General features: G+C 43.7%; 1 protein-coding gene across 5 annotated transcripts in view; it reads right to left on the bottom strand.

Annotated features, from left to right (window-relative positions):
- Window positions 1-7,494, bottom strand: part of mastl (microtubule associated serine/threonine kinase-like) — a 60,214-nt gene extending 52,720 nt beyond the window's left edge. For 2 of the 5 annotated variants that reach the window (XM_041183252.1, XM_041183253.1), the window contains exons 1-3: window positions 7,258-7,494; window positions 2,472-2,609; window positions 1,722-1,861 (exon numbers count right to left, since the gene is read on the bottom strand). In XM_041183252.1, coding sequence (XP_041039186.1) covers window positions 1,722-1,861; window positions 2,472-2,609; window positions 7,258-7,428 — 449 coding nt within the window. In that variant the 5' untranslated portion in view covers window positions 7,429-7,494. Of the gene's footprint in view, window positions 1-1,555; window positions 1,592-1,721; window positions 1,862-2,471; window positions 2,610-7,257 lie in introns of those variants that run through there. The other 3 variants (XM_041183256.1, XM_041183254.1, XM_041183255.1) reach the window with 3 other exon arrangements.
- Window positions 7,495-20,916: the final 13,422 nt, after the last annotated feature.

Genomic DNA, 20,916 nt, shown 5'->3' with positions numbered 1-20,916 from the left:
TGGGAGCATAGGGGCAGAAGCTTATTCAACCCTTTGAGACTTGCCTGTATTATTTAACATACATTCAATATCTCTTGCAGTAGTGACAGGTTAATATTATGTTGAAAAAGCTATGTTCAATCCTGACAGATTTTAGCTTTGATAACAGATGGCCTCAATGCCCTGGAACCATAGGGTGTTGGGCTCAGCAGGTCCAATCCACATTGTTCTCCAGCAACCCCATTGCTCTCTCACAGCCCCATGTGGTAAGGGCAATGTTGGTAATGATTGTGATGCCCCACCCCACCGTGACCATATAGCTTGCCAGCACTAATTGTCTATGCTCACACATGAAGAATGGTCAGAGGTAAGGGTATTAAAGGGCAGCTGGCACCTACAGACCTACACCCTAGCAGAGGTTGAGTTTCAGGAGAACAGCAAAGTATTCAGCTAGGTTAAGCTGATTCTCAGCCTCAAACTTAAATTATACAAAAAGGTATATATCACCAATTATCAGTAAACTGAAGACACATAACTGTCATTTTATAACATTATTACTGCAAAAGCTCTTACATATAGCAGTATCTAAATGATAATATATATCAACAGCTTAGCCCTTGATGTCTGTCTTATTAGAACAACTATTTGTATTTATAAAGCATCTTTAACATAGAAATAAATTGCATGGCATTCCATAGAGGCAGAATCAAAGGAAAAAGGACGGCAAGCCATGAAAGTAGAAATTTTGAGGGGATGACTAAAAGTTTGTTTAAAAGTGGATTTTAAAGGGGAGAGGTAGGGGGGCTTAGGAAAATAATTAAAGAATGCGGCTTAGGTGATAGCCAATAGTCGGGTAAAGAGATGGAGGTGCACAGGAGGCTGAGTCAGTGGAATAAAAGTGGCAAGGGAGGGGGGCTTGTAGGGAAGAAGGAGATTAAATTTAGAGAGGCTATCAAGGGATTGAAGCATTGGAAGTTTGAAGTGAGGGCAGCTGCAAGGTGCTACAGTTAGTCTCAAGATGCCTGCATTATGAAATGAAAAAGAAGAGCCAGTTGGTGTTCCAACACCCTCTCAATACCCATTGGCTGCTACAGCAAAATCAATGTGTTTGGATGAAGAGAGCAAAAAAAAGGCTTGCATTTATATAGTGCCTACCATGACTACCGGACATCTCAAAACACTATCCAGTACTTTTTGATGTGTAGTCACAGTGGCAATGTAGGAAACCACAGCAGCACAGCAAGCTCCCACAAATAGCAATGTGATAATGAGATAGTTTGTTCTTTTGATGTTGATGGAGGGATAAACATTGGCCCCAGGAAACCAGGGAGAACTCCACTGTTCTTCCTCAAAATAGTACAATAGTATCTTTTACGTTCACCTGAAGGATTGGATGGGGCCTCTGTTTAATATTTCATTCAAAAGATGGCAGCAACACAGCAGCATTGTCATAGTTTGTGCTGGAGTATCAGCCTAGTTCTTTTGTGCTTAAGTCACGAGTGGAACTGGAATCTGGAACCCAGAACCAGACATGGCCGTGCTGTCCTTCACCATTATTCACCCTAACAGCACTCACCATCTTAGCTCAGGTTTGAAGAAAACCCAATTAGGAAAAATACCAGAGGACAGTGAAACCATTTCACAACAGCACCTTAAGAAGAGTGAGGAGAAAACAATGGATAAAAAAAGTCAATGAATACACACAATCACACTTGAGAAGTGTTAGTTCAGTCTTACTGTACCTATGAATAATACCATGTCTGTGCAAATAATCCAAAGCAACAGCAACCTCAGAGATATACTTTACAGCCATGTCTTCATCAAAATAGCCATAAATGTGAAGCAGAGACTTCACATCCCCACCATTAAGATACTCCATCACCTGAGGGAAAGAAAAAGATTGGTCTATTTTCTCTTTGCCTAGGAAGCCAGTATCTTGCATTTAGCTTTAGAAGCATGAAGTAAAGCCATTTTATGGTATAGCAATCATGCAGATCTTATTTAAAAATCGCTGCATCAACCAGTATATTCTACTCCACTAGACTCTTCTCTCAAAGCCCAGCTGCATGCCTGCAACAAATTCCAAAGGTTTCTATCCAGCCAATAATCATCATCCTGATTATCTGAATCTAGCCTCATGCGAATCTCTACAATTTCTTTGCCCCACTATCAGCAGCCACATTTTGAACCACCTAGGTCTCAATTCTCTGGAAACCCCTTAATAGACCTTTTCACTTCCTCTCTACCTTTAAGGCTCTTAAAAAAAAAATCAACATTTTGATCAAGCATCGAGTCAGCCCTCCTAATCATTCCTCCTTTAGTTGGCTGTTCATTTTAACTTCATGTGTTTATGAAGCTACTTTGGACCATTTATTGACATTAAAGGTACTATAATATAACAATTGTTTGCATTTATAAAGGGAAGAACTTATATTATACTGGCTATTTCCTGCAATGATCTGCACCTGAACAAAAATATAGCATATACTTACGAGGTAAACATTGTTGGCAGACTGCAGTGAATAATACAAGTGCACAATAAAAGGGCTTTTACTAAGTGCCAGTGCAGCTCTCTCTGCCTGCAATTGGTGCACCATGTTTTTATGTATCAGATCAGCTTTCTTGACAACCTTGGTAGAGAGGGGAGGAAGAGAAAGGACAAAAATATGAAAATTCTATTTTAGACATTTAAACATTCCCGCATGCAAGTATTGAAAGTTTAGAATTTTTATTTTCTACACTTTTACAGCAACTCAATCAATTTTTCTCAATTTAAAATTTATATTTAACTGTTTCACACACTAAATATTTTCAAAACAATAAAAAAGGGCTTTCAGGTAATTTCCCATCTTATAATTAATTTGGTAGTTATTGGTGGAAAAATAGCAAGCACATTTGCCTTGCCTTTCCCCATTAAAATGACAGAGGCATGTGTATTCATCCCCATCACCTGTCCTTCATCTGGTATCTGCTTGAGCAAACACAGATGTGACACCTGTCCACTCATTCCCTCCCATATCACTCTCTAGCACCCCAAGCACTCATTCCATGCAATACGAGGCAGATTTCTTCGAGTACAGAAACAGGGATGTTTTGCTGCAATTGTATAGGGCCTTGGTGAGACCACACCTGGAATATTATGCGCAGTTTTGGTCTCCTTATCTGAGGAAGGATATACTTGCTATAGAGGGAGTGCAGCGAAGGTTTACCTGACTGATTCCAGGGATGGCAGGACTGACATATGACGAGAGATTGAGTCGATTAGGATTATGCTCGCTGGAGTTCAGAAGAATGGGCGGGGGGGGGGGGGGGGGGGGGATCTCATAGAAACCTATGAAATTCTAACAGGATTAGACAGGGTAAATGCAGGAAGGATATTCCCAATGGTGGGGGAGTCCAGGACCAGGGGTCACAGTCAGAGGATATGGGGTAGACCATTTAGGACTGAGATGAGGAGACATTTCTTCACCTAGAGAATGGTGAGCCTGTGGAATTCGTTACTACAGAAAGTAGTTGAGACCAAAACATTGTATGTTTTCAAGGAGTTAGATATAGCTTTTGGGGCAAAAGGGATCAAAGAGTATGGGGAGAAAGCGAGAGCAGGCTATTGAGTTGGATGATCAGCCATGATCATAATGAATGGCGGAGCAGACTCAAAGGGCCGAATGGCCTACTCCTGCTCCTAGTTTCTATGATTTCCAAGTATTTTCTCTAATCTAGTATAATTATTCAACAACTTGTATTTTATGCCTCAACACTGGGTGGCAGCGGGGGGGCAACCCAACACAGACTAGGTAATAACTTAGCTAAACATTGTCTGCCAGTGTGGCCCTGATCTCCCTGGGGTTCTCCACTTTAATTTTTCCTTTTCATTCCAATTCTGATCTGTCTCTTTGGTCTCTTGAACTGGCCCAGTAAAGCTGCTGCAAGTTTCAAGAACAGCATTTCATCTTTCTGTTAGGCACTTTGCAACCCTCTTGTCTGAGCACTGACTTAAGCAATAAAAGCAGAAAAAGCAGGAAATATTCAGCAGGTCAGGTAGCATCAGTAGAGACAGAAACAGTTAATGTTTCAGGTTGATGACCTTTCATAAGAATTGGAAAAGGTTAGAGATGTAACAGGTTTTAAACAAATACAGAGGCAGGGAAAAGAAGTGAAGTGAAGAAAAAAAAAGGGGAAGATCTGTGATAGGGTGGAAGGCAAGAGAGATTAAATGACAAAAGACAAGATGCTGTAAGGTGAAAAGGAATGGTGATGGGACAAGTAAAACAACCAAAAGATATTTCTAGAGGAGGTGTAAATGGGAATAGCAGAACTACTTTCAACACATGTCTGAAAAAAAAATGGGGTCGAAAATGTTCAGTTCAGCAGGTTGGTTTGTGCCTAAGCAAAACTGAAGATGCTGTACCTTGAGCTTACATGGAACAATGTAAGAGGCTGAGGGCAAGAGATCAGAGTGCTTGTAGTGTGGAGAATTAAACTGCCAAACAGAACCTTGGGGTCACACTTGCAAAATATATGTAAGATTTGAGCAAAATCTACGTTTAGTTCCCCCAGTGTACAGAAGACTGAATCGTAAACAGTGTACCAGCCCTATTCAGGCTTCCTCCCTCACCTCCTTTTGAAGAGTTCAGTAATCTTTCAATTAGGTACATTATAGCCTTTCAGACAGACTAAGTTCAACAGTTCTGTTGAAGGGTCATTCGGACTCGAAATGTTAACTGTGTTCCTCTCCGCAGATGCTGCCAGACCTGCTGAGTTTTTCCAGGTATTTCTGTTTTTGTTCTAAGTTCAACAGTCTCTCTTACCTCCCACTCCATCATAGACCTTCCCTTTTGTCCTTTCTTTACCTCCCCTTTTACTGCTTCTGTACTTGCTCAAAACCTATATCTCTCTAACGTTTCCCAGTTCTGATTAATGGTCATTGACCTGAAATGTTAACTCTATTTCGGTCTCCTCCACAGATGCTGTCTGGCCTGCGAGTGCTTCCAGCATTTTGTTTCTTTTTATTTCAGATTTCCAGCATTCAGTGTTGTGCTAGTGACTTTAGCAACTTCAGCTGCAACTGCCATATTCATCACCGGGCGTCGGGGGAGGTGGTGTCCAATCAGTGTCTAGGGAGTGAGCCAAATGACATTTGAGCTGGCGATCCTTAGTCAGAGCAAATGTTCACCTATGGTGTGAACCTGTTGTTCTCCTCATGTGTCTCCACAGTGTTTCTGTCACACTTTCTGATTCAATTTTATATCTATATTATGGTTTTATCTTGCTCCTTTTCTCACTCTCATTTGTTTTTTCTGCATTTCCACCCATTCCTCCCACCACTTGCAGGTTATGTTTCTTAATGCTGCATTATTGCACTGACCTTATTAAGTAGTTTACAGGTCATTTAATCCACCACTCACTACCACTGGTATCTTGCCTCTTTCATCCATTTTATCAATCTTACCAAAATGACTGTTCATTTTGGATACACAACAAAAAGGTCATAATTTTTCCCTATTTACAGATGCTAACTAACCTTTGTGTTACCAGCAATTACGCTTCAGGTTTCCATTCAGTTATTTCTTTTAAAATTTACTTGTTTAGATTTTTCTAAAGGTGACATTACCAGCACTGACAATGTCACCTTGAGTTTTAACAATTTTGATCCTTTTTCTATTTTGAATTGTTTTATTCCTGTTCTCAATTCTGCAGCCAAGAGAGTGTAAAACCATTTGTTGCCGTCTCCTGATTAATAATCCCCTTCTCTTGATCCATATCACACTTTTATCCCACTTTCAGCGAAATTACTAGCCGGCAAAAGATTGCTGAAACTAACAAGGAAAAGTATTTAATGCAATACATGTTACATGTTTATTTTTTGAAAATCAGAGTCAAACTGTAGAAACACAACCTGACGATCCTGCAGAAAACTTTTTTAAAAATCCATTCACAGGATGTGGGCATTGCTGGCTAGGCCAGCATTTACTGCCCATCCCTAATTGCCTTTGAAAAGGGATGGGTGAGCCACCTTCATGAAACCAGCAATTACGCTCCAGGTTTCCATTCAGTTTTATGTTAAAATTTACTTGTTTAGTGTTGTCCACATGGGGTAGACACACCCACAGTGCTATTAGGGAGTTCCAGGATTTTGACCCAGTGACAGTGAAGGAATGGCAATATAGTTCCAAGTTGGGATGGTGTGTGGCTTGGAGGGAAATTTCTGGGTGGTGATGTTCCCATGCATCTGCTGCTCTTGTCCTTCTCGGTGGTAGAGGTCACGGGTTTGGAAGGCGCAGTCGAAGGAGCCTTGGTCAGTTACTGCAGTACATTTTGTAGATGGTATGCACTGCTGCCACTGTGCATCAGTGGTGGATGGACTGAATGTTAAAGTGATAGATGGGGTGCCAGTCAAGCTGGTTGCTTTGTCCTGGATGGTGTCGAGCTCTTTGAGTGTTGTTGCAGCTGCACTCATCCATGCAAGTGGAGACTGTTCCAGCACACTCCTGATTTGTGCCATGTAGATGGTGGACAGGTTTTGGGGAGTCAGGAATTCTTGCAGCCACAGTATTTATATGGCTGGTTCAGTTCAGTTTCTGGTCAATGGTAACCCCCAGGATGTTGACAGCAGGAGATTTAGCAATGGTAATGCCATTGAATGTCATGGGGAGATGGTTGGATTCTATCTTGGACATGGTCATTGTCTGGCGCTTGTGTAGCACAAAATGTTACTTGCCACCTGTCAGCCCATGCCTGAATGTTGTCCAGGTCTTGCTGCATATGGGCAAGGTCTGCTTCAGTATCTGAGGAGTTGCAGACTGGCACTGAACATTGTGCAATCAGTAAACATTCCCACTTCTATTGACCTAACAATGGAGGGAAGGTCATTGAGGAAAACAGCTGAAGATTGTCAGGCTGAGAAACTTCTGCTGCGATGTCCCAGAACGAAGACGATTGATCTCCAACAACCACTACCTTTGCCTAGGAATGAATTAGTGGAGAGTCGCACCGCACCCCCGCCCGCCCGCAATGCCCAGATATAACTAAATGTCAAGGGAAAAATACCAGTCAACACGTTTAGCCACGAACATTGTGCAATCTGATAATGGTCTAGATTTGATTATAGCCGTTATTTTGAATATTGTCCTTTTCCCCTTTAGCTGGCTATCTAATCCAGTGTGATAAAAGCAAGAAACTGCGGATGCTGGAAATCTAAAATAAAAACAGAAAATGTTGGTAACAGATCTGCTGAGTTTTACCAGCATTTTCTGTTTTTACATCCAGTCCAGTACTTGCCTTTACAGCGTACAGCCTCTTCTCATCGTGTTTCTTCCGAGCCAGGTACACTTTACCGAAAGCTCCGCGGCTGATGGGTTTGATGATGGCGAAGTCCTCGATACTGGGGGCTGCCGGCACCTTGATCATCTTCACATCCTTGTACAAGGCAGCGGGACTCGGAACCTCCATCTTCCAACTGGAACCGAGAGACCATTCCTCCCGATTCCAATGGAAGTCGCCGATTGCGCCGCTGCAGCGCCGATACACTCAGATTACTCCGACAGGCTGCGCCGATACACTCAGATTACTCCGACAGGCTGCGCCGCTCCAGCGCCGATACACTCAGATTACTCCAACAACTGCACCGCACCAGCGCCGATACACTCAGATTACGCCGACACCCCGACAAATTGCACCGCTGCAGCGCCGATACACTCAGATTACTCCGACAGGCTGCGCCGCTCCAGCGCCGGCACACTTGTCGCGCGCTCCTGTTTTCAAAGTCCCGCTCAGGTCCTTCTCCAAACGGTTTCGATTCCAATAGGTGTCTTGATAATTTAGCAAGAAGTTGGAATCATTTCCAACATTAATTAAATCATTCATTTCGCGAATGGTTCCTGTTGCGTTTTTTTGTTTTGTTTTTGTACCAGCTTTCGAACAGACTTCATTCTTAAATTTTCCCTTTACTCCGTGTCTTTGGACAGATGTGAGCAGGCACTGAGGAAACCTCATTAATGGGTCCTGGAAGGCGGGTGCCGTGACGCAGTTTGTAATGGGTGATTTATTTATTGATCTGTTTATTTATTGATTTGATTATTTATTTGTTGATGTGACTGTATTTATGTGTTCTTTGAGGCTGCTGAAGGGTTTGTGCAACGCTTGGAGTCGGCGTTAAAAAGATTGGGTCTTGAAATAAAAACAGATTTAACGTTTTGAGTTCAGTATGACTTTTCTACAGAATTTGGTCTTGGAGTTGTTACAAACGTATCCTCCAGTGCTGACTGATGTCGGGAGGACAGCCCAGCCCAGCCCACAGATCAGGAATAACATCCAGAGCAGAGAAAGTCGTACTGAAAGTGGGACAAGTTATCAACCTGTTTACAAATCTGAGGGACTTAGTTCATTTTAAACAGAACATACAGTACCAAGGGAGTGCTGCACTGTCAGAGCTCCTGGATATCATGTGAGACTGTGGCCCCACCTGGCCTTTCAAGTGGACATAAAAGATCCCATTGCAGAAGAACAGGGTAGTTAGCCTAGGTAAAAACAAAAAAACTGCGGATGCTGGAAATCCAAATCCAAAACAAAAAAACAGAATTACCTGGAAAAACTCAGCAGGTCTGGCAGCATCGGCGGAGAAGAAAAGAGTTGACGTTTCGAGTCCTCATGACCCTTCGACAGAACTTGAGTTCGAGTCCAAGAAAGAGTTGAAATATAAGCTGGTTTAAGGTGTGTGTGTGGGGGGCAGAGAGAGAGAGAGAGGTGATTCAGTGGTGGGGTCATGGTCCAGGGCGAGGTAGGAGGAAGTGTCTGCGAGTTGACGCTCAGCCTCCGCGAGGTAGAGGTTAGTGTGCCAGACAACAACAGCACCACCCTTGTCAGCGGGTTTGATGACAATGTCAGGGTTGGACCTGAGAGAACGGAGTGCAGTAAGTTCAGAGAGAGACAGCTTAGAATGGGTGAGAGGAGCAGAGAAATTGAGACGACTAATGTCGTGCCGACAGTTCTCAATGAAAAGATCAAGAGAAGGTAAGAATCCAGAGGGAGGGGTCCAGGTGGAGGGAGAATATTGGAGATGGGTAAAAGGATCCGTTGAACTGGGAGAGGACTCCTGCCCAAAGAAGTGAGTCCGGAGACGAAGACGGCAGAAGAAGAGTTCAGCGTCATGCTGAGCCCGAAATTCATTGAGGTGAGGGCGTAAGGGTATGAAACTAAGTCCTTTGCTGAGCACTGAACGTTCTCTCTCTCTCTCTCTCTCTCCGCCCCCCACACACACACCTTAAACCAGCTTATATTTCAACTCTTTCTTGGACTCGAACTCAAGTTCTGTCGAAGGGTCATGAGGACTCGAAACGTCAACTCTTTTCTTCTCCGCCGATGCTGCCAGACCTGCTGAGTTTTTCCAGGTAATTCTGTTTTTGTTTCAGTTAGCTTAGGTGTTCTGCCCAATATCAGAACTTGGAGACTTGCTGTGCTGTGTGCAAATTATCCACTGTGTTTATTACAAATCAACAGTGGCTCCACTTCAAATGTATTTCATTGGCTGTCAATCTGTCTGCAGCCTTTGACACAATTGACCACACTATCCTTCTCCAGCACCTCGCTGTTGTCCAGCTGGGTGTGACTGCTGTTACCTGATTCCATTTTTATATGTGTAATCATAGCCAGAGAACCACTTGCTTTGGCTTCTGTGCTCCCACACTTTTACCTCTAGTGTCCCCCAAGAATCTATCCTTGCACCCGACCCCTGGCCCATTTCTCATCTACATGCTATCCCTTGGCAACATCAAGGACACAGATTTAGTTTTCACATGTATGCTTACAACACCTGACTCTACCTCACCACCACTTTTTGACTCCTCCACTGTTGCTAAATTATCAGATGGCTTGTCCAACATCCAGCACCAGATGAGCAGAAATTTCCTCCAATTAAATGTTGGGAAGATTGAAGCAATGGTTTTTGGTTGTCACTCCAAACTCTTCCCTGGTTCTCTGATAATCCATCCCTCTTCCTTACAACAGTCTGAGATTAAGCCACTCTGTTCACAACCTAGGTGTCACATTTGATCCCAAGATGAGATTCCAACTTCCTATTTGTGCCATTACTGAGACCATCTATTTCCTCCTCTGTAACATCACCTGACTTTGCCCATCTTAGCTCATCTGCTGCTGAAACTCTCCTTCATACCTTTGTTATCTTTAGACTAGACTATTCCAATGTACTCCTGGCTGATCTCTCACATTCTACCCTCCATAAACTTGTGGTCATCCAGAACTCTGCTGCCTGTGTATTAACTCACAGCAAGTCCCACTCCCTTATCACTCCTGTGTTTGTTGATCTACGTTGACTCCCGGTAAAGCGACGCCTTGACTTTAAAATTCTCACCCTTAATTCCAAATCACTCCACAGCCTTGACGCTTCCAATCTCTATAATCTCCAACCCCACAACCTTTCAATATACCTTCACTCCTCTAATTCTAGCCTTTTGTGCATTCCGAATTATAATTGCTCCACCATAGGTGGCCACACCTTCAGTTGCCTAGGCTCCAAGCTCTGGAATTCAACATCCCCCCCCTCCCAGCCTCTAACTTGCATTCTCCTTTAAGTCACCTTTCCTTAAAACTTCCCCCTTTGACCAAGCTTTTAGTCATCTGACAATATCTCCTTATGTGGCTCGGTGTCACATTTCATTTTATAATGCAACTGTGAAGTGCATTGGGACACTTAGCTTCTTGTGCATCCCCCACTACCTTTACCCACTAGTGGTGGACCTTGCTTCATTTGTCTAAGGCCTTAAGCTCTGAAACTCCCTCCCCAACTCATAGTGCCTTTTTACTTCTTTCCTCCATCAGGACACTGCTCAAAACCTACCTCTTTGGCCAAGTATTTGGTCACCTGCTCTAAAGTTGCCTCCTTTGTACCTCAGTATTAGTATTCTGTCTACCAATATTCATTGCAAGCCCACCAAATCCCACAACTACCTCGATTACAACTTCTCACACCCTGCTTCCTGTAAGGAGTCCATCCCATTCTCCCAGTTCCTCCTTCCTCCGCCTCCGTCGCATCTGTTCCGATAATGCTACTTTCCAAACGGTGCTTCTGTTATGCCTTCCTTTTTCCTTAGTGGAGGGTCTCCCCACCCCCCACTGTGGTTGACAGAGCCCTCAACCATGTTCAACCCATCCCCCACACCTCTGCCCTCACCCATTCCATTCCCTCCAAGAACCATAATAAAGTCACTTTTCACCCCACTATCCTCCACATTCAAAGGTTCATACTCCGCCATTTCTGCCAACTCCAGCATGATGACAGCGCCAAACACATCTTCCCCTCACTCACCCATCGAAATTCCATAGGGACCATTCCCTCTTTGACCCCGTTGTCCACTTCTCCATCACTTCCAATTCCTCATTACCTTCCCACAGCACCTTCCCATGCAATCGCCAAAGGTGCAACACCTGCCTCTTTACCTCCTCCCTCCTCACCATCCAAGGCCCCAAACACTCATTGCTTCGACTGCACCTCCTTCAATTTTGGTCTACTGTATTCACTGCTTTCAATGTGGTCTCCTCTACATTGGGGAGACTAAACGCAGACTGGGTGACCGCTTTGCAGAACATCTTCACTCAGTCCGCAAGCATGACCCAGACCTTCCTGTCGCTTGCCATTTCAACACACCATCTTGCTCTCATACGTACATGTCCATCCTCCGCCTGCTGCAATGTTCCAGTGCTGGGCCTGTATTCTCTAGAGTTTCAAAGAATGAGAGGTGATCACTTTGAAACCTACAAAATACTGAAAGGAATAGACAGGGTAGATGTAGGTAAGATGTTTCCCTTGGTTGGGGAGTCTAGAACCAGGCGACACAATTTCAAGATAAGAGAGAAGCCACTTAAGACTGAGATGAGGAGAAATTTCTTTACTCAGAGGTCTGTGAATCTTCAGAATTCTGTACCCCAGAGGGCTGTGGAAGTCATTGAGTATGTTTAAGGTAGAGATTGATAGATTTCTGATTAATAATAATGTAAAGGGTTATGGGTATAATTTGGGTAAAAGGCATTGAAGTGTTCCATCAGCCATGATTGTATTGAATAGTAGAGCAGGCTCGATGGGCTGAATAGCCTTTTGTTCCTATGTTCCTATACAGAGAAAATTAGAAAATTTATGAGAAGTATACAAAGAGGGAGACAAAGCAAGAAAAAAAAGGTGAACATGGTAATATTACATAATCATCCTCGCTTTAAAAGTCAAAATAAGGACCACGACATGTAAGAAATATGGGTTTTTATATATTTTTCATTGTACTCTGAATTTTAGGTACTGTACTTTATAAATATGTGGGCTTTTGGTAAGCAAAGAGTTAAGAGCTGTTTGCATTGATTAGTTAGGCATAATTAAAGAATGTCACACGATGATTAGGGATAGCATGTTGCATGAATCTAGACATTTATAAAAACAGCAGGGGAGATGTTAGAAGAAATCAGGAAGATTAAACAGAAATGAGAACAGTTTAAAATGATTGATTCTGTCTGTGGAATGTACAGCTTAATAATAAGAGACAGGAAGAAAACTGTTAAGTGGTTATGCTGGCTGTATATTTCTGATTGTATTGTTAAAAGATCCCAACTCTGGAGGACTATGTAAGCCAATTAAGGTGTCTGCATGCTCACTCAGTCTATTATATTCCAGGAGATGGCCACAGTTATTTGTAATGGTCTGCTGACATAACTGTAAATAGGCTATTGATTTACCATATGAATGGTGGTGTGGTGGCCTAGGCAACTATAGGGAACCCGTTTAGTGCTAAAAGGGTTAATGGAGAAGTTGAATTGTATGTTTAGGCCTAAGAGAAAAATACTGCAGCCTTGAGAACAATACCATCTTGTCTGACCACAGTTGTAGGATGAGCCCTGAGACATTCCATTTTGTTCTTTCTCAGGCCAATGTTATCAAGATTGTGATAAGCATTTGCATAAGCACTATGTCTGTTGTGCTGGGAATGAAAATTTCCTGAAATATGGATTGGTCAGTTAACTTATGCAAATAAGTGGATAGGTTTGTGCAAAATTTAGTGATTGTCTGTAAAAATGCTTTTAACAGGTCTGTGTGTATTCTGCTACGAGACTGTACAATAGCTCTTTTGTGTGCTGTCTCCCTTGTGCACAAGTAATAAATGGGGTTTCTACATATGCCTTGGTGTGATTAATCTCCGACAGTGTGAGTTAGTTACCTTTACCAAGTATAGTCAGGGAGATCTTGAAGATAAGAATTAATGAAGGATAAGAAGAGCTCCCTGGGGAGATTCCGTGTACAGTTTCACAGTCTTACAGAGAAAAGAAGAGCGGAGAGAACCAGAAGAAAGAAAATACAAGAGAAGAAAAGAGAAGAAACCAGTACCTGCTGAAATGTGCTCAGGCTGCATTGGAAAGTAAAGACTGCATGCAGACCAACAACTGCTGCCTGTTTGTTAAGTATAATCTTGGCTTAATAAATCTCCTATCTGTTTGAGATAGCTTTGTTGTTTGTCAACTTTTGACTGGTCCAAGAACATTTATCCAAAACCAACTAACTCTTTAATTGCATTACAATGATTTGTAAGCCTTTTGATCTCCAAATAAAAATGCCCTTCAGTTGTGTTCACATAACTTTGACCCACTTATGTAACTGGAGAAGAATGACGCAGGTGCAGCTTAAATTAACTGTATTAGAAAATAAGTCACACTCCACAGATTGCATAATACACCTCGTGTTACTAAAGATGAACATTTAACTGTTTATGTATTTGTTAAGGTATAATTTAACCGGACAGTCATTGAGGTAATACATTAAATGGTAGGACTCCTGCACTTGAATCCGTCAAAAATGGAACCAAACAAAAATATATATACTCACCTGGTCAATAATTAGACCAATAGGGAATGATTGTTTTAGAAATTGATTTTTGGGGATAATTTTTAGCCAATCTGTGCCCAATTTTTTGTCCTTGGCTTTAACATCAAAAATTGGTTACTGAAAACAGGGCAGCAAAAAAAAAACATAAGTAAAGTCAGAAATGACAGCACAGAACATTGATTCATTGCCCCTGGTGTTAATTTTTCAATTGGAGCCATCCCCTGCAATGGCATTTATTTGCTGAAAAAGCCTTGAAAAGTTGCTGCACTGCACCTTTTAAATGGTACAAACTGCAGCGCTGGTACGCCGGTGATGAAGGAGGTGAATGCTTGAGCTGGTGGATGAGCTGCCAATCAAATGAGCTGCTTTGTTTTGGATGGTCTGCACTCATCCATGCAAGTGGCAAATATTTCATCACACTCCTGATGGGTGCCTTGCAGATGGTGGAAAACCAGGAGGTGAGTCAGTCCAAAGTATACGGAGCCAATGACCTGATTTTGAAGCCACAGTATTTATGGGGATGCTCCAGTTAACCTTCTGATCAATGGTGACGCCAGGATGTTGATGGTGGGGATTTGGTGATGGTAATCCGTTAAATGTCAAGGCAAGGTGATCAGACTGTCTTGGAGGTGATTATTTCTGGCACTTTTGTGGAGTGAATGTTTCTTGCCACTTATTAGCCCAAGCACAAATGTTGTCAGGCCTTGCTGCATGATTGTACAGACTGCTTCATTATTTGAGGATAAAAACAAAAAACTGTGGATGCTGGAAATCCAAAACAAAAACAGAATTACCTGGAAAAACTCAGCAGGTCTGAGTTGTGAATAGAACTGAAGACAATGAAATCATCAGCAAACATTCCGCTTCTGACTTTTTGACGGAAGGTCTTTGATGTAGCAGTTAGGCCTAAGCTCCTGCCCTGATGAATTCTTGCAGTGATGTTTCGGGGGCTGAGATAATTTGCTTGTAAGAACCACAACCATCTTCCTTTGTGCTAAATATGGCTCCAGCCAGTGGACAGCTTTCTCTGTGAGTCCCATTGAGTTCAATTTTACTCAAGCTCCTTGACGCTACACTTTGTCGAAAGCTGCTTTCATGCCAAGAGCAATCAATCTCACCTCAACTCTAGAACTCATCTCTTTTGTCCATGTTTCAACCAAGACTGAAGTGAGGTGTGGAGCCAAGTGGTCCTGGCAAAAACCGAACTGAATATCAGTGAGCAGGTCAGCAAGAGTAGTGTGAAAATGTCAGATTAAAATCTACCTGGTTCACTGATATTCTTTGTGAAAAGAAACCTGCCGTCCTCACCTGGCCTGGCATGTACGTGACTCCAGACCCACAATAAGGTCATTTACTCTGAATTATTCTCTGCAATGGGCAAGCAAGCCACTCAGTTGTGTCAGCATCACTCTGATAATAAGTATGAAATAATATAGGTATAAAACCGGATGGATCACACATCATCAATTTAGGCACTGGATTTTAAACAAAAACAGAATTACCTGGAAAAATTCAGCAGGTCTGGCAGCATCAGCAGAGAAGAAAAGAGTTGACGTTTCGAGTCGTCATGGCCCTTCAACCGAACTGAGTGAATATTAGGATAGGGGTGAAATATAAGCTGGTTTAAGGTGAGGGGAGTGGGGGGTGGGGTAGAGAAGTTGGGGGGGTGTGGGTGGTGTGGTTGTAGGGACAAGCAAGCGGTGATAGGAGCAGATAGTCAAAAGATGTCACGGACAAAGGAACAAAGAAGTGTTGAAGGTGGTAATGTTATCTAAACGAATGTGCTAATTAAGAATGGATGGCAGGGCACACAAGTTACAGCTCTAGTGGGGGTGGGGTGGAAAGACTAGCAGGGCATACAAGATTTAAAAATAATGGAAATAGGTGGGAAAAGAAAAATCTATATAAATTATTGGAAAAAAACAAAAGGAAGGGGGAAGAAACGGAAAGGGGGTGGGGATGGAGGAGGGACTTCAAGATCTAAAGTTGTTGAATTCAATATTCAGTCCGGAAGGCTATAAAGTGCCTAGTCGGAAGATGAGGTGCTGTTCCTCCAGTTTGAGTTGGGCTTCACTGGTACAATGCAGCAAGCCTAGGACAGACATGTGGGCAAGAGAGCAGGGTGGAGTGTTAAAATGGCATGCGATAGGGAGGTTTGGGTCTTTCTTGCGGACAGACCGCAGGTGTTCTGCAAAGCGGTTGCCCAGTTCACGTTTGGTCTCTCCAATGTAAAGGAGACCGCATTGGGAGCAACGAATGCAGTAGACTAAGTTGGGGGAAATACACGTGAAATGCTGCTTCACTTGAAAGGAGTGTTTGGGCCCTTGGACGGTGAGGAGAGAGGAAGTGAAAGGGCAGGTGTTGCATCTTTTGCGTGGGCATGGGGAGGTGCCATAGGTAGGGGTTGAGGAGTAGTGGGTGATGGAGTAGTGGACCAGGGTGCCCGGAGGGAACGATCCCTACGGAATGCCGCTGGGGTGGGGGGTGAAAGGAAGATGTGTTTGGTGGTGGCATCATGCTGGAGTCGGCGGAAATGGCGGAGGATGATCCTTTCAATGCGGAGGCTGGTGGGGTGATAAGTGAGAACAAGGGGGACCCTATCATGTTTCTGGGACGGAGGAGAAGGCATGAGGGTGGATGCGCGGGAGATGGGCCGGACAGGGTTGTGGGCCCTGTCAACGACCGTGGGTGGAAAACCTCGGTTAAGGAAGAAGGAGGACATGTCAGAGGAACTGTTTTTGAAGTTAGCATCATCAGAACAGATGTGATGGTGGCGAAGGAACTGAGAGAATAGGATGGAGTCCTTACAGGAAGCATGGTGTGAGGAGCTGTAGTCGAGGTAGCTGTGGGAGTCGGTAGGCCTGTAATGGATATTGGTGGACAGTCTATCACCAGAAATTGAGACAGAGAGGTCAAGGAAGGGAAGGGAAGTGTCAGAGATGGACCATGTGAAAAAGATGGAGGGGTGGAGATTGGAAGCAAAATTAATACATTTTTCCAAGTCCCGACGAGAGCATAAAGCAGCACCGAAGTAGTCATCGATGTACCGGAGAAAGAGTTGTGGGAAGGGGCTGGAGTAGGACTGGAACAAGGAGTGTTCCACATACTCCATAAAGAGACAGGCATAGCTGGGGCCCACGCGGGTACCCATAGCTACACCTTTTATTTGGAGGAAGTGAGAGGAGTTAAAGGAGAAATTATTCAGTGTGAGAACAAGTTCAGCCAGACGGAGAGTAGTGGTGGATTGGGATTGTTCAGGCCTCTGTTCAAGGAAGAAGCTCTCCTCCGTCTGGCATTCCGTAGGGATCGTTCCCTCCGGGACACCCTGGTCCACTCCTGCATCACCCACTACTCCTCAACCCTCACCTATGGCACCTCCCAATGCTAACGCAAAAGATGCAACACCTGCCCCTTCACTTCCTCTCTCTCACCGTCCAAGGGCCCAAACACTCCTTTCAAGTGAAGCAGCATTTCACTTGCATTTCCCCCAACTTAGTCTACTGCATTTGTTGCTCCCAATGCGGTCTCCTACATTGGAAAGACCAAACGTAAACTGGGCGACCACTTTGCAGAACACCTGCGGTCTGTCCGCAAGAAAGACCCAAACCTCCCTGTCGCTTGCCATTTTAACACTCCACCCTGCTCTCTTGCCCACATGTCTGTCCTTGGCTTGCTGCATTGTTCCAGTGAAGCTTAACGCAAACTGGAGGAATGGCACCTCATCTTCCGACTAGGCACTTTACAGCCTTCCGGACTGAATATTGAATTCAACAACTTTAGATCTTGAACTCCCTCCTCCATCCCCACCCCCTTTCCGTTTCTTCCCCCTTCCTTTTGTTTTTTCCAATAATTTTTATAGATTTTTCTTTTCCCACCTATTTCCATTATTTTTAATTCTTGTATGCCGGGCTAGTCTTTCCACCTCACCCCCACTAGAGATGTACCTTGTGTGCCCTACCATCCATTCTTAATTAGTACATTCGTTTAGATAATATCACCACCTACAACACTTCTTTGTTCCTTTGTCTGTGACACATCTTTTGATTATCTGCTCCTATCACTGCTTGCTTGTCCCTACAACCACACCACCCCGCCTCCACACTTCTCCCCATCCCCCCCCACCCCCCCCCAACCCAAAACCTTAAACCAGCTTATATTTCACCCCTCTTCTAATATTCACTCAGTTCTGTTGAAGGGTCATGAGGACTCGAAACGTCAACTCTTCTCCGCCGATGCTGCCAGACCTGCTGAGTTTTTCCAGGTAATTGTGTTTTTGTTTTGGATTTCCAGCATCCGCAGTTTTTTGTTTTTATCGCTAGATTTTAACTCAACCAAGTTATACCCAGCCCTGCAGAGTTCTCCTCACTAACATTGGGGGTTGCGGGGTGTGGGGTTGGGGGTCGGGGGGTGGGGGCGGAGGTGGTTGTTACCAAAATTGGGAGAGGTGTCCCACAGATTAATCAAGCAACAGCCTAACATGGTCGCATTCACAGTCTTTCTCCTAATGTTTTAGACTCCTCAATCACCATCCCTGGGTACACCTTTGCATCCAGCAGAACAGACAGACCAAAGATGGTGGCACAGTGATATATAGTCAGCATGGAGGGGCACTGGGAGTCCTAAGTAATCTCTCTGGACCCCATGAAGTCCCATGAAGTCTCATGAAGGTTGCATGGCATCAAATCAAACATAAGTAAAGGAACCTCCTGCTGATGGCAACTATTGCCCCTCCTCAGCTGATAAATCAGTGCCCCTCCATATTGAATACCATTGGAAAAACATTGAGTGTACCAAGGGCACTCAGTGTACTCTGTGCAGAGGACTTCAATACCAATCAGCAAGAGTGGCTTGTAACACCACAACTGGATGAGATCTGAAAGACATATCTGCCAAACTGGACCAATGTCAGGTGGTGAGAGAGCCATCATGAGTGTAAAACCTATTTGATCTCGTCCCCACCAATCAACCTGTCACATGCATCTATTCATGTCAGTCTTGTAAGGAGTGACCATTGTTGCCGGAGGTCACCGGTAATGGTTATTGGCTTAGTACAAAGAGGAGAAGAGTCAATTCTCTCTTAAATCTAAATTCGCTTTATTCACGTCGTTAGATCATCTACATATAGCTTATACGTCTGGTTAAATACAGACATGTAGTTTACAACAGGTTATACAGTTTTATACCCAAAACTAGGATCTAAACGCACACCCACTAGGTTTCTCTGATACAACCTGAGTGGTCACAGAATATAAAAGCTAATACCCGAAAAGGAGAGCTGACGCTGGCCAGGCGTTCCATTCTCTCTCTCTTGCGTCTCTTCATTGCTGACGTAGGTTTTCTGCTTCTGCGATGGTTGGCCTCCAGAGTCTCGCTGCTCCATGCCCGAAATCCTTTCAGTCTTAAACTGAACCACATCTCTTCAAGCTGTGCTGTCTCTTTCCCTTTGGTTTAGGCCTGTTTGCCTGATCTGTGGCATGTTCTCATTGACTCTGTTCCAAGACTTGCAGGATCACCTCGTTCTTTCTTTTCTAAATAAGGACTCATCACATTTCCTTTGTCTTCAAGACACTCAGCTACTTTAACACCGGTTCCAGCCAACTGAGACCAGTGACTGGAGTCAGGTTTCAAAAGTTGCTCAGGCCAGTAACTGGACTCAGATTACTTCAGTTGCTTTTGCCTGTGTCATCAATTCAGCTGCAGCCCCTGGCCAACACCATAAAACACACCTTGTGAAGTTCCATCTTCACACTGAAGACACCCTTCATCATGTTGCATGGCATGCTGACTGTGCTATTTGGGATAGCTTTAGAACAGATCTGGCTGTTCAAATCTGGGCATCCATGAGATGTTGTCAGCCATTAGTGTAGTATAAGGGGTTAATCCTGTGATATGCTAATGAGGCATAGTATACATCATCACAGGAAGTGATGCAATGCCTCATGATCTTCCTCTCTCTTGTAGACCTCATGGCAAGATGAAGCCATTGTCCAATGTTTCTCAATAAAAATTAATGCTTTCCTTACATCAGACTGTAAATATTCTGTGTTAGCACAACGAGATAAAGAATATTATAATCAGCAACAGCAGCAGAATTGTATTCTAATACAATCTGTCATCACATGGCACAACACATCCCTCACGCTACATTACCATCAAGCCAGGGGGTCATCCTTGGTTCAATGAGGAGTATAGAAGAACATGTCAGGAGTAGCATCAGATGTACCTAAAACTGAGGTCCCAACCTGGTGAAGCTACAAAACAGGGTTATATGCATGCTAAACAGCAAAAGTAGCATGCTGTAATCAGAGCTAAGCGATCTCAAACCATCGGATCAGATCAAAGCTCCACAGTCCTGCCACATCCAGTGGTGAATGGTAGTGAAAAATTAAATAGCTAAATGGAGGAGTATGCTCCAAGATTGATCATCCCCAGCCTCAATAGGGGCTGAGCCCTGTATGTAAGTGTAAAAGGCAAAGCTAAAGCAATTGCAACCATCTTCAGCCATGTGTGGAGTGGATAATCTATCATGACATCCTGCTTGGGTTCCCACTATCACAGATGTCAGTCTTCAGCCAATTCAATTAACTCCATTTGACATCAAAAAAACAGCAGAACATGCAGATATCGGCAAAGGGTATGGGGGTTGATGACATTCTGGCTGTTCTGCTGAAGTTTCAGAACTAGCCGCGCTGCTAGCCAAGCTGTTCCAGTACTGGCATCTAGCTGATAAAGTGGAAAATGGCCAGGTACGTCCTGTTTGTGAAAAACAGGACAAATCCAATCCAGCTACTTGTCGCCCCATCAATCTACGCCCAATCATCAAAGTAATTATTGGTGGCATTAACAGTGCTGTCAAGCACTACTTTTCATCAATATCCTGCTCATCATTGCTTGGTTTGTGTTTCATTGTGTGGTCCTTGTAAATTATTTTGTGCAAATGCACTCCTGCATTTTTATCATGGAACAAGGCTTGTGTAGTAACTTTCAGATGGCTGTCTGACTGTTCACCCACACAGATTAGCAGGAACTTTGCTCCAGACCTCTACAGCCTTGTCCCAACATGG

Source organism: Carcharodon carcharias, chromosome 3 (genome assembly GCF_017639515.1).
Source record: "Carcharodon carcharias isolate sCarCar2 chromosome 3, sCarCar2.pri, whole genome shotgun sequence".
NCBI lineage: Eukaryota > Metazoa > Chordata > Chondrichthyes > Lamniformes > Lamnidae > Carcharodon > Carcharodon carcharias.
This window is presented reverse-complemented; position numbering and strand designations above follow the sequence as displayed.